At 41.3% G+C, this 14,326-nt stretch overlaps 1 protein-coding gene across 1 annotated transcript; it reads right to left on the reverse strand.

Annotated features, from left to right (window-relative positions):
- Nucleotides 1–215: 215 nt before the first annotated feature.
- Nucleotides 216–10,012, reverse strand: LOC140232591 (ATPase WRNIP1-like). Its single transcript, XM_072312689.1, has 7 exons — nucleotides 8,940–10,012; nucleotides 8,330–8,524; nucleotides 7,517–7,749; nucleotides 5,596–5,813; nucleotides 5,054–5,209; nucleotides 3,784–3,863; nucleotides 216–2,958 (listed from the first exon to the last, which is right to left on the reverse strand). The coding sequence occupies exons 1-7, from the start codon at nucleotides 9,957–9,959 to the stop codon at nucleotides 2,692–2,694; spliced, it is 2,169 nt and encodes a 722-aa protein (XP_072168790.1). The 5' UTR covers nucleotides 9,960–10,012; the 3' UTR covers nucleotides 216–2,691.
- Between the last annotated feature and the right edge of the window lie 4,314 nt (nucleotides 10,013–14,326).

Genomic DNA, 14,326 nt, shown 5'->3' on the forward strand with positions numbered 1-14,326 from the left:
CGTGTTCTGAGGTCTGGATCAATTTCCATTTTTTGTGGAAACTGTGAAGTATATTCTTGACATCATTTACTGGCAAAGTTTTGAGCCTTGAATACCTTTCTATTATCATCTCAAAACACCCCCCCCCAAAAAAAAAAAAAAAAATACAAAAACACAAATAAAGAACAATACTATCTCTTGATAATACATTTTGAAATCTTGGAGTCTTTGAGCATATGAAAACTTGAATGATGAACATTAGGAGTAGCACCTTCAAAAACATTACAACTATAACAGTTGAATGATGTACAAGTCTGTCTTTGTAGAATGATATGCAAGTTAGTCCAGCTTAGCTTACTTATAAACATTGCAGGTCAGTAATGCTTGCAAAAATATCATTGCATGATTATGGGAGTGGAAAAAATTTGGGGGTTTTTAATGTTTATCATTACGGAATTGGCATAATATCATCTACTACCCCATACTATCATTATAAAATCACATACTTTCATTCCACATCATTACTGAGATAAAAATACTTCCACTTGCAATATGAATTTGTATGAATAGGTATAAAAATATTCATTGCTCCATGTAGTCTCATGGTACTCTGTTTTTTCACTGACACTCAATACTCTCCTATCATCAGTGAGGGAAAAATAAAGCTCAGTTCACAGAAAGTGTTGACAACCAGCTGGGGCCTTTTCCACATTTTCTCATTGGCAACTTCATGAGCATTACCTTTCAATTTGAATGTAACTTTTGCTTTTTTCAATGACAGCTATTTTCATTGAATCATTTAACATGTGACAATATCAAATTGTCTATTTGTTTGTTAGTTCCTGATACTGATAACATTTTATGGCAGTTTTGAGGCCTATCAAACAGCACATATAAAGCCTCATTATGACAGTAAGATAATTGTGGATGCACGACACAATTCACACATCTCTATTTCCAGTTGGAGGACTTCATTTGCATTGAATAATGCATGTTTACAAAATTGTTATGCAGTTTTCATTTTCCACACAAAAACAAAGCAAAATAACCATACAGCCATACAGCACATTAAAAGAAACAAACAAGAAGAAAGGGAAAAAAGAAAGATATGAAGGACAGGCCAGAGTGGCAGAACGAAGAACATTTGATGTCTACATTCTGTAACTGGCCAATATGACACTATGCGGACTGAAATCATGTGATCTATTGCATTTGTTTTGACAAGGATTTCAATTTTATTTTTTATTTATTCTCTTTTAATAAATGCACATCAATCTGCAACAACACAACGTTGAGCACCTTATTGAGGAGTAAACAGGATAAGTTTTATGTTTGCACCCTTATCACTCTTCTATCTCAACCCTCTGCCATGGGAAGATAATGATCATTCATAAATTAGCAATTCTCGCACGTCTTTAACTGTGTGATTCTGATTGCTTTTTACCGACAACTGGCACTCTGTTCGCCCTTGTGTTCCAACACTGACTCTTCTACGTAGCAAAGGCCCGCTGAATTCGACCGGAAGCACAAAACATCTTTGCATGTACTTGACCCAAAATCGGCTGACAGAACTTATGGCAATACTGAAAGGAAGCTTATTCTCACAACATGTACATTCGCCAATATCAGGAGCAGACCCCCTTTTCCTCAACATAGAAAGCATCCCAATCAAAAGAGGTCATAGATTTACAACACAATGTGATGGGTCACAATAGGGACAAGGCTTAGGGCTCAGCTTTATGTAATACATTGCTTGGCCTGAAATCCTAAGCTATTATTGAGTATGCCAGCCAATGGTTTATTTATAAAACATGACTGGTTAAAGGTTTTTACATACACAGCGCTACATTGTGCTGTTCATCTACTGAATTTCCCACCTTCATTAGATAAATCTGGTATCATTTTGTACGATTTGCATGAATACCTCAACTTTGTATGAAAGTTTGATGAGAAGTGCATCGCATTTTAACCAATGTCTCATCTCTTTAAACAAGGATTATAATGTGGCTTGGAAATGTTACCTTGATAGGGTCCAGACAAAGCAGTGTTCCCACGTATCCAAGTCTTCTTAAAACAGTGGCAACTACATAATTTCCCAGAGAGGTCCTTACAATCACATGCAAAATGACCAAGTCATCTTGCATCTTTTTTCTTTTTTTAGCCTCATTAATACTACATCAAACATGAGGAACGGGAAGCTGGATTCATCAGATAAATATCAAGCCAAGATACAGTACAAACCAAAGGGATTTTGATGCGACAGACATGATGTGAGTCTTAACAATAATTACATGCACAAAATCTCTTTCTGCTCACTGTACACACCAGACACTCCACTCAGCTGCAACATCTGAAAAAAAAAATCTCGGTTTGAAGGTGGAAATGCAAAGACCGAAACACGCAGGCGGTCACAAGCCTCCCTAGAACAAGTAACGACCAACTGCCGTACTCAAGCTAAGTCATTCTTACACAACACATTGCTTTTACGTTTCTTAATTATACAGCTGATGATTACGTATTTGGCACAATGTAAAATATACGCTCCTTCGTGGCTCACAAATAATACAGTATTTCAAAATAACATATTGAGGAGAGGGGAATATGATAATATTTAAAAATGGATTAACTACCTACAATTATGTACAAAATGGCAACAATTTTCTTTTTAAAGAAATATAGGTAGGTAACTAGTAAAAATCTGGTCCGTCACATCTATGAGGTCATAGAGAAGAAGTCCAGGCCAGCTAGGCTCTCTGGCATGAAGCCCTGGTAGCTGCCCCCCATCGGCCGCGCCTTGCCCCACCCGCCCAGGGCATTGCTGAGCTGGAACTGGGTGGCCGGGGTGCGCAGGTGGAGCGGGATGGGCGGGGTGGGGCCCTGGTGGTTCTGGATGCAGTCCTTGACGCGGCTGTATGCCGTGGTGACCTGCTGGGACTTTGGCGCCTTCGATAGGTAGGTGACGCAGTGGGCAAGATTCAGCTGAGAATGACAGGTAATTGGGAAGAAAAGACTATCATTTTACCAACTGTATGGAATATTTCCACAAAAATTTATATTTTAATGATCAGAAGGAAAGAAACACTGTGGCCAAAACTATCCGCACAACAGAGATACAATTCGATTTTGAAATGAAGAAATTATCCTCACATTAGACATGTCCATAGTGACTACTGCTACAAAGGTTAGACATCTCTAAAAAAAATCAGTATTATTGTCTTTCTAACCTGGTATTCTCTAATAGAATACTGTATATGTACTTTTAAGTCAATAGGGCAATTAGGAGCACTAAGAGAGGTCTAAAATCTGGGCTTGTGTGCACTTCAGCAAACTTGTTTGATCTATACCATGGCCCTCCTACCAATTATTCACTCCCCCGTGTATTTGATTTACCTCCCATTTGGTCTCTCATGCACACACTGTGTAAAAGCTGTTATTTTCGTTAGGGTTTTTCAATTTTCACAGATTTCATGAATCATCGTAGGACGCGTTGGACCTGATATGCACATATGAGTATGTCTAACTTTACGTGCATCCTTCCTTATAGGACTTATCGACAAAACCTCAAGTACGAGAGAGTGCAGTGACCTCGATTGCAGTAAAGTGGCGGAGTTTACAGACAGGTGTCACTGCACTTACGATAGCTGGTGTCAAATCGCAAAAACAACATCTCCGAAAATGTCTGTGACCTCCTCATTCACAAAAAATATCCGTTTGTGAAAATAACAGCTTTTAAAGTACTAAAGCAATTGCATACGTGAAGAGAGCTAAACAACAGCATGGGGATGGGAGAATGAATGTACTCACCTCACATTCCGGCATGCCGATGGAGTGACAGGCTTGGTGGGCAGCCATAGCTACAACCAGGGCCTGGGAGTCAGCCATACCTGTGGGGAGGGGAGAAGCAGATGTGGGAGAGACAGAGAGGGCCAGAGAGAAGATGGAGGAGGAGGAGGAGGAGGTGGGGAAGAAAAAAAGAAATTAATAGAATGAGAAAATCAAGCAGAAAAGGTATGTATTGCCCAAGTCAAAGACAAGGGCGATACAATTCTAGTGAGGGCAATCAATGTCGTATCCCCAAAAGTAGTCAGTCCACATCATTATTATTACCAATTTTAGGCATCTTGAGCAGTAACATGAATCGCTACAATGTAAACTTTTTACAACTTTCCAATAACAAATTTTAATTCAGCGCAAGCTCGAGCTCCACACCACTGCAACTATACCATGCATGCACTCGTGTACAGCTCAGCTACTGTGGAGGCATCGTGGCTGAGTGTATAAGAGCGCTCGTCTGTGAACGACACGAGCGTAGTATGGTGCATGGGTTTGAGCCCATGCCAAGCCCGACACAGTTGCATTTCAGCAAGGCACTTTGTCCACTTTGCTGCTCTCCACCCAGGAGTATAAATGGGTACCCGGTTGGATGAGAAAGCTGATGTTGGTTGATCAGCATGTGTGTGCCTGTAAATGGCTGCGAGTGGCTGGAATGCTACCCAGGGAGTGGAGAGTTAGCACTGTCAGTGCTGGTTAGAAATAACATACAGTATCCAGTGATCGGGGTGATGATAGTCTGTAAAGCACATTGAGATACTTAACAAGTGTGAAATGTGCTATATAAAAACCAGCTATCATTATTGTTATTATTACTGTATACATGCGGTGCACATAATAGCCATGCGCACACAGTCACACATACCCTTACACACAGAAGGCAGATGCAGTGGTCGTTCTTAATTTTCACATATTAACGCAAGGGAATGTGCCCTGTGTTATTTTAACTTCACATTGGACAGACAGACACACACACAGTGACACACACACACACTTTCTTTTGAGAACTGCTGCCAGAGAGTAACCAAAAGTCCTCACCAGCACTGCCATAAGTGGTGCACAGCATGATGTCTGCTATCATTCTACTTCTGTATTTCATTGAGCAAACAACAATTTTTAAACAAACAACAAAGTATGATAGCAAACATACTTTTAATAACCACATGTACCATCAAGACAAGAGGTCTGACAAAAATCATGTTTTTGTGTCTTAAACTGATGAAACCTGGAAATTTTCACTCACCAATGTCCTCGCTGGCACAGACAACCAGTCTCCTGGCCACAAACATCGGGTCCTCTCCACCAATAAGCATGCGGCCGAGCCAGTAGAGGGCGGCATTCGTGTCCGACGCACGGATTGACTTTTGCAGGGCAGAGCTACAATTGTAATGCTCCTCACCTGTGGCAAGCAAAAACACAAATCTTATAAACTCATCTTTGTGAAGTGGTTGTCCAAAGTTTCCTCAAGCTATCACCAAGTGTTTTCACAGATTGTTCTGCACTAAATCCATCTATAGTGTTCTGAGAAAACTTCCCCTTTATGAAGGCCCATGTAAATGGGCATATATGAACATATGTAAGATGAGTGATGTAATGCTAGTCTGGGTGGACTTGATTGTCACACGCCTGTCACTGCACATCAACTATGTAGGTGGTCATATGAAGGAGCAAACATAAGCTTGCCGGCAAACAACTCCACCATTCTGTGGCATATCACTGACTGGTATATTCATGAGAGCCATTGGTCGTGCACCGGTACTCAGTGAGATCTGTCCCACAACTCACCTGCCCTGTCGTACGCAATGTGCGACCTCTGCAGCGAGTCCTTGATCATGTCTGCTGTGATGAGGTGCGTCGTTTCACCCTTGGACAGGGCAAGCTGCTGGCTGGACCCCTTCACGGCGTCCAAGACACGCTGGAGTGAGTTGAGGGCAGAGCGGGCATCACCATCACAGAGGTTGGCAAGAAGGAAGAGAGCCGATCTCTCAATGTACGTGCTGCTCCTGCACCACAAAGAATGGGAATTGGTTTATCATGTAACTGCACAGAAAAATATTCCTCATTTATTTCTTTTCATTACATGGGAAGCTTTCAGCTGATCTATTGCTCACGTTTTCTTCATGTTCCCAGCAGCCACAGCAATCACAATTCAGACCATCGTGGAGAGAACGGGATGGACGCAAGGCAATGTCAGGAGAAGGGATGGGCAAACATGACAGGCCGTGATCGCTGTGTCAGAATTTTTAAACTGTCAAAAACTTTGCCACTTAGTCATGGTGCCGATGAGAAACCTAGTAGGCCATAGTAAAACGGGGTTAATGCAACAAAACCCGACATCATTTCAAAGTCCAAAACAAAACATGGAGACGGTCTGTAGTGGGATGTGATGGAAATATTTGTAGTCTAGCTCGACAAGATGCTGAGAATGGCGCCTGAGAGCAACATTTTCGGGGGGGGGGGGGGAGGAGAATATCTCATCTATCCACGCGTACTACATTTTGGGCAAACGGGGCTGCTGTGGCTGGCAGGAACATGGTGTAAATGTAGCAAAAATACTTGATGCAAACATCTGATCTATACGATACAAGTGACATGGAGGCACATTTGCACGTATAATATGGGTATCTATTAAGCTTACAATACTGCCGTTCACTCTCACTATAATACTAGTACCATAGATTTCTTCATATATGACCGCCCAGCTCAAAACTACAAAAAGCAGGCCAAGATGAACGTCCACTTTTCTTCATAGTTTTAAAGAGTAAGCTCTAAGCTTTAGAATGACTGATAACATAACTTGTTAAAATTGGACCATCTTAAAACATTCTAAAAGTGATTGAAATAGAGATTGTTAAGAGGTGCAGTTCCACAGAAAAGGGGGAAAAGCCATTGTGAGGTCACTAAAGCATGCTATGCAGAAGGATCAATGAAAACATCAGTGGAAGCATTGCCTAAGTGCACCTGTCTGGAGAAATATGGTTACGAAAAACTGCTATTATCTTTATTTTTGTTTTGTTTTAAGCTGCCAAACACTGACAGTAGGTAGAGGACAAGATTACTCTCCCACATACGACATACCTACAATTTTGAGTTGGTTGACCCAAATGACATATTTGGGTCCATTACAGAGAAGCCTAATTTGTCAGTTTTGAGCTGGGCGGTCACATACATAGATACTTCTTTCCAAGTTCAATAATCTATCAAGCAATCCACAACTTTCCAGTGATACATTTGTGTATCTATTCAGCTAAATCAGCTAAAGAAACCTGTCTGCTACCGAGGTATCAACCGTATGTATCATCCTAAGAAGGCACCAATCAAGGAAGTGACTGAGGAGAGGACTGGTGAACATCCATTCATCCAACAAACACACAAATCATATGTATGGTAGTATGTAAGCCAGCTTGAACATGAACCACTCAGTCCAGTCCAACAGTTTCCCACAGGGCATTCAGTGCAACATGTCAACTAATTTAATAACACATTTCACTTGTCCTCTAATGATTAATACTCATTTCATCTTGTCAGTTTGCCATTCCCTTCACCCTTGCCCCAAGTTGTTAATCCATCCATTACTTCGGACAATCGATCTCAAGTTCACACAACAAAATATAAATGTCGATGCAGGGCAATTTGTCAATCAGTTGCAAAAAAAAATATATAAACAACTATGCAATTAGGTCTATTGGCAGGTGTCCACACTGACCCTTGACCTGGGCCTCCAGGGCTGCCACCTCTGTTGTCAACATCCTGAATGGTGACCTGGCACTCCTTTAGCGCCCTCTCTAGGATCAGCATGACACTCTCGGGGCTGAGTTTCTCCAGCACCACCACCCGGCAGCGGCTCAGCAGGGCGGCGTTCACACGGAAGGACGGGTTCTCCGTCGTAGCCCCAATCAGCGTGATGGTGCCGTTTTCAACGTGGAGCAGGAATGTGTCCTGAATAGAGAATGATGCAGGTGTGATATATCTCTGATAAAATATGAGCATGAGTTTGATTCAAACAAAGAGAGAGAAAGAGAAAAAAAAAGTATTCACAGCATGCTCTCTTTTATTGAGACTCCTGTCACTTGCAGTAATACATGTTCAAGTAAACATGTGATGACAGAGTGAAATGTTGTAACATTGTGTTACAACCAAAACTGACATCAGGACAGATCAGTTGCTTCCATATCGTCAATTTCTTTTTCAAATTCAGTTTTGTACAGGGTACATGACAGCATACAAAGACATATCCACATACAAACTGCATACAATTAACCCGTTGAGGACGAGTCCCGAGTATACGCGGGCAGGGGTCTATGGGAAATGCATGTTGTAGCAAAATCAGTCCGTCCTCAATGGGTTAAGAAATGCTCCAAATAAGCCAGACTGCTGCCTGTCAGCCCCTAATAATACAACTCCCTAGAAATCAACTCAGTTAGCTGAGATAGAGTTACTCTTCTGAACTCCTGAAACATGGACTGTGATTTCACACCTCTACACATGATATGGCAGTCCACCAAAAACTACTGGCTACCTGCTGGGTCTTGTTGAACCTGTGGATCTCATCAATGAAGAGGATGGTCTTCCGCCTGAACATCCGCTGCTCGTTCCTGGCGATGTCTATGGCAGCCTTCACGTCCGCCGTGTTGCTCGTAGTCGCAGAGAAGCTGATGAATCGATGCGAGTTCCTCACCTTGGCTTGACGCGCAATCACATTGGCAAGCGATGTCTGAACGGTGAAAGAGGAATCAACACATAAAGTTGGCAAATAATGACTGCTTTCATGCTGTCATTTCCATATATCTGTCACAATGAGCCAAATTTCATAACTTGAACATGATACTTGACTTTGCTACGGAATCAGTATAAGTTTCTACAATCCTTTTTCTTGCACATCACCTTTGTGATCGCCAGCCTCATCTTTTATCTGTTTAAGAATGACCACATAAAGAATGAGTAGCATTTGCCTGGTGCAAGTCTCTTGTCAAAAGGTGAAAGTGTGAAGATGTAGACCTGATTATTTACAAAGAACAATAGCAAGAGTATAGGTCTGACAAGCATCCAAACTGCCATCTAGAATTATTTGCAAACATCAAGCACTCGTCAGAAATCACAGTATATGAAAAGACTTGGAGCTGTACTACCTTGCCACACCCAGGTGGTCCCCAGAAAATCATGGATGGAATGTTGCCAGAGTCCAGTAGCCGCCGGAGAGCAGACTTGGCCCCCAGTGCCTTGGTCTGACCTATCAGAGTGTCCAGGGTGTAGGGTCTCATCCGCTCGGCCAGCGGCCGAAAGTCTGGGCGGGGTTGTGCCTGCGTCGGCACACTTGGCTTTCCAGTGAGGTTCGGCTGACCGAACGTCTTGCCCATCTGCGGAGACTGGACGCTGGGTTTCCCTGTCTGAAAGCTCGGACTCAGCGACTGACCACTGGTTTTCTTCCAGAGAGATGGACTCGTCTGATTGCTGGATCCAAGGAGAGACTCACTGCCGGGCGACTTGATGGGGGACTTTGGTGACGACGGACTAGATCCAAATGGGCTAGGTTTCTTTTGTGTGGCCATCACATTTTTATTATTGTGCATTTGAACATTTGAAGGTGTGAGTGGTTTAAAAGGTGATTCTGTCACAGTCACTTTCTCCTTTACCTCTTTCTCTTCATCTGCAGCAAAGTCGAACACATCCTCATTACTCCGGTCTTTGCGTTTCTTTTTATGTTTCTTTTTCTCACCTTTTTGAAGTTTGGGGCTTTTCATGCTCTTCTCGCTCTTTTTGGTTTTCTCGCTCTTGCTACTTTTCTCACCTTTCTCAGCCTTTAGCTTCTTGGGACTTTTGCCTTCACAAGGTCCACTACTATTTTTCTTCAGCTTCTTCTTTGTCTTCTTTTCTGTCTTGAGCTTCTCTTTCTTTGTGGATGGGGGACTGGTGAGAATGGCAGCCCACTCTGAGGTGAGATGACCAGACGGCTTGCTGACGGACTCTGTCTCGACCGTAAGTTCTGTGTCCAGCCTCGCCTTCTTTTTCGGCGGCGGGGACTCCTCTTTGGCCAGACACTTGTCCAGGTGGGCATTGATGGACTGGACACTACACTGGGTTGCACAGATGGGACAAGGTACTGAGTTCTTCGGGGGAGTACAGGCACTCTGCCTCACAGGTCGTGGCATGATGCCTCCTTTCCTCTTCAAGCTTCTGGTGCCAAAAAGGGAATCCAATTTGCATCCCTCTCTGAAAGAGCATGAAAGAGAATAAACCAGTCTCCATCATTCAAACTTTGGAAGAAACTACTGACTGTATAAAATGTACCGGGTATGCAGGCCCTACTACAGCCCACAGAGTCAGACTTGTCAGCGGACCTCCTCCCAGAAAGAGTAGGCTAAAGCTTTCAGTCTACAGTAGTGTACTGAAGCATGTAGGCCCATCTTACACCTCCGATATAATGAGTGTGGATCATACTGCGTTGGTTGGGGTAATCGAGCCCTATTGTATGACCATACATAAATTACACAGGTAAAATGCAAAAATGTGTAGGACTCAAGTTTTGGTGAACTATAAGTATATACATTGTACACTCTGTACAGTTTACAGTGTGTCACAACTACAATGTAATGCTTCTGCTCAAAGCAGCAAACAAGGTTTCTGTTGCTGTGCTACTGCACTGGTCTGAAAGATTCATCAGTCCCATTTATTTTGACCACTGTTCTGCTGAATGTCATATCATGAATGTACAGTAGAATCCAGTAGTAGTTTTAGTAAAAGTAGAACATGCATTTGTCTGATTTGCCTATGTTGGTAGTATAGTTGCACTGTAGGCAGTAGCGTATATTGTAGGTAGCAGCGGTAGAAAACTACAATAGCTCGCTCAATTACATAAATTCCAATTTAAATTTAAAAACTTTACAAAATCACCTGTAAACCTACTAGACTCTAGATGGTTTCTACAGTTAATACTCGAATAAAATCATTCCTTGTGAGGAGCTCATGGCATATATGGTATTCGTGATATCAACACATTCTAAGCTCCAGGTCCTGTCATTTCACGCTTTGGCATTTCCAAAATAGAAAGTGGTCTCTACACACACTGATTTACAGGCGCAACTTCGTGCAGTGATAACACGCATTTCGCGGCCGAGCACACCACAAATTTTAGAGCGTGTGGGACTAACCCCAGGTTTAAGTCATACCTATTTTCTCACTTTATTATGTACCTGTACACTCTTGACATACAATTTTCATGAAACCAAATAGCATCAATTATATCAACACATAAATCGCAACACAGCTGAGATAACACGTAGACATTAGAACACATCACACGAAATAAAATCAATATTTCTCACCCTCTTGGAATTGTTCACGGTTTGACTGCGCGCAGTCACCAACGTACATAGACCTCAACCGCGACAATACCAGACAAAAGAACGGAAGTGGATGACCTGACGCCCCCAACAAGGGTGGGAGGTGCGACAAAGCGCTTTTCCTTCTTTCCAAGTTGCTAGTGTCACGGGATAAACACTCATGATTGCTAGGAAAGCGATCTCCGAGCAGAGAGAGACTGAAGATTAGATAAATGATCCAATCAATTTTTATTAGGTCCTATATCATCAGTATGAATTCTTTCAAGCAGCTTTCTTGTTATCAAATCTGGTCCATTACTATTTTATATAGATTATGGAGTCAAAAAGGGGCCTGAGCTTTCGATTCTGATTTATTTTGCCTCTGACGAAGATTCTGCTGGATCGAAAGCTCAGGCCCCTTTTGACTCCATTTTACTCCATTGGCTCGCCACTATTGGATAAGCAGTTTCCAGCAGCCTTTTTTTTTTTTTTTTGCTACACTTATATTAGATTAAATACAATTTGATATTTTTGTGTCATTAAGTATATAGGCCTAGGTCTATTTAAATCTTAAAAGAAAAAAAAAACACACCATACACATAAATTATCTGCTGTTTTGCTATGATACACTAGTTCCAACATTACTGCTAGTCTGAGGTAACTGTTCCTCCGTTCTAGGCTCTGGACATTTTGGCGATATACGACAATTCGTGGATAAATTAGGACCTACCTACCATTAGTCAAAGAAAGAAAAAGTCCAAGGCCCCATTTCATAAAGCTGTTCGTAAAGTTAAGAACAACTTACGAGTGACTGGTGATCAGTTCTGATGTGCTATACTCATTAGAATTTCCATAATTCAGCACAAGAACTGATCACCAGTCGCTCGTAAGTTGTTCGTAACTTTACGAACAGCTTTATGAAACACCCCCAGATGTGACTGGTGGGTGCTGAGTCGTGATTCCGAGGGGAGGTCGACGTCCCTGGGAGGTGGGGGTGGGAGTGGGGTGGTTGTGCGGAGGATGATTTTAACAAATTTCCTGTTCGTGTCGAATCCGTATAGGCTTCAAAGCACGCTACCCGAGAAGTGATAGCGCCTTTGGTGGAATGGATTGTCGGGGGAAGTTTCGAAGAAAACAAAACTTTAAAGGGACAAAAGACTGAGCAGCATGACAATCCAAGAAACCGAGATGACAGGTGCAAGAGCCGAAAGAAAGTATAGCCCCCCCCCCCCCAAAAAAAGGGGGGGTTGCATAGGCCTACTTGATTTTAGTTGTCTCTGTAAATTAACTTGAGTTTGGCATCATTAACTCGATAGAGGTTCTCTTCATCTTATCTTCCGCAACGAGTATGGCTTACCGGTGCTTCAATATATCGTGTATCATAGGTCTACGCTTAATCATTCACGGAATTTTACTGTCCAAAAGTAGTACTTGTCTTTATATTTCATTATACACTCACTGTCTTCTCTCGCTCTTATCAATGTAAACTTGAAAGTTATTTCTGGAAACACCAATCACCTGGATGATGATCCTTGAAAATGATGTTGAGCTCAGATGGATGTTCAGTAAAGGTACCACCATCAGCAAGACGCCATAAAGAGCCATGAATATTCATACGCCGTGTGGAGGAACCGAGGAGAATACAGAGTGAAAGCGAATAGCTCGGCTTACCGTCTTAAAACCCATGGCTAATACATGATGCTTATCAAATTGGGACTTGCAGAACCTCAGGCGGTCTTATGGCGGGCCAAACGAGACAATGTTATCTCCCCTCATTATTGATTCTTCTGTCAATCTTAATGCATGAGAAAGTGATATATATCTCATGTTCGGCTTTGACGAGATGGAGTTTGGCATAAGGCATTATTCGAGAGAGACAAAAAAAAAACAAAAACAAAAAAAAAACCGGGTATAAAGATGGCATGTTTGTCTGTTAGCATGTTTGTCTTTGAACTGCCTTTATCAAAAAGAAGGAGATCTAACAGCTGTGAGCACTGTTCCAGGACAATCATGATAGTCCATAAATGAAACCGACTAAAATAGTTGAAACAACATTTAGAAACAATGACATTATATATAGAGCATGCTTATGTATAATGATGATTAATGTTGATAACGATAATAATATAGTGTAAATAATACTAATAAAAATGATGATGATAATACTACTACTACTACTACTACTAATAATAATAATAATAATAATAATAACAATAATAATAATAATAATGATAATAATAATAATAATAATAACAATAACAATAATCACAATCATAATCATAATAATCATCATCATCAGATGAAGAAGAAGAAGGAGAAGAAGAAGAATGACGATAATGATGATAAGCTGCTGCTGATGATTTAGGATTGCAATGATAACAGAAATCAGGGATTATGATTATACTGAAAGTTTGTATCCTGAGATGATTATACTAAAAGTTTGCATACTAAAAGTATTGACTGAAACAAAGCCAGCGTGAAAACAGACAAGCATATAAGAAGAAAAATGAAAGGAAGGTAGGGATGTGCAAAGAACAGCTTATATAGAATCGTGAACCGTTGCACTATATTAAAAGATAAAACAAAACAAAACAAAACGATACAATACAAAACAAAACAGGAGAATTAAAGGGGATTAGGGGTCGGCCCCTTAGTAGCCCGCGTCCAGCGGGGTATACTCACGCGAAACTCGCCAAAATCCTTGTCCACTCGCAGATAATTATCTTGCTTGCTGGAAAATCCCTACACACAACAATCCCACATAGCTTGCCCGGAAAGATGTGACAGGGTCTTTAACGTTAGCATAATCTGTAATGATGGCTCATTGAAACGTGTTTCAAGAGAGAGAGAGAGAGAGAGAGAGAGAGGTGTTAAAATATAATCGCGGGGCCTCTAAAGGATTCCTAATATTTATACTTTTAACAAAATTGATTTCAAAGATTTCAATCTTTAATATTTTCCTCTTCTTTCCTCAAAATATCTCTACTTTAACCATTTTAGTTTGCTTGTTTTGTTTTTTCCCCGAGACGGTTTGCACATAATGATATTGATAAAGAACCCCTCAAAGAATATCGTGCGGGTCTTAAAATCAAACTAGAATTTACTCCTGTCGTTGCTATAGATAGCAAAAACATAGACTCACACCGATTTATCACCATGAACATAGGGCGAAGCAAGAAATCAAACGAAATGAAACA

Source organism: Diadema setosum, chromosome 9, assembly GCF_964275005.1.
Source record: "Diadema setosum chromosome 9, eeDiaSeto1, whole genome shotgun sequence".
Taxonomy (NCBI): Eukaryota; Metazoa; Echinodermata; class Echinoidea; order Diadematoida; family Diadematidae; genus Diadema; species Diadema setosum.

Coding starts and splice junctions, on each gene's coding strand:
- LOC140232591 (XM_072312689.1), bottom strand. CDS start 9,959: ATGCCACGACCTGTGAGGCAGAGTGCCTGTACTCCCCCGAAGAACTCA. Junction 8,525..8,939: donor GACCACCTGGGTGTGGCAAG/GTAGTACAGCTC, acceptor TTCACCGTTCAG/ACATCGCTTGCCAATGTGAT. Junction 3,864..5,053: donor CTGTGCCAGCGAGGACATTG/GTGAGTGAAAAT, acceptor CCCTCCCCACAG/GTATGGCTGACTCCCAGGCC.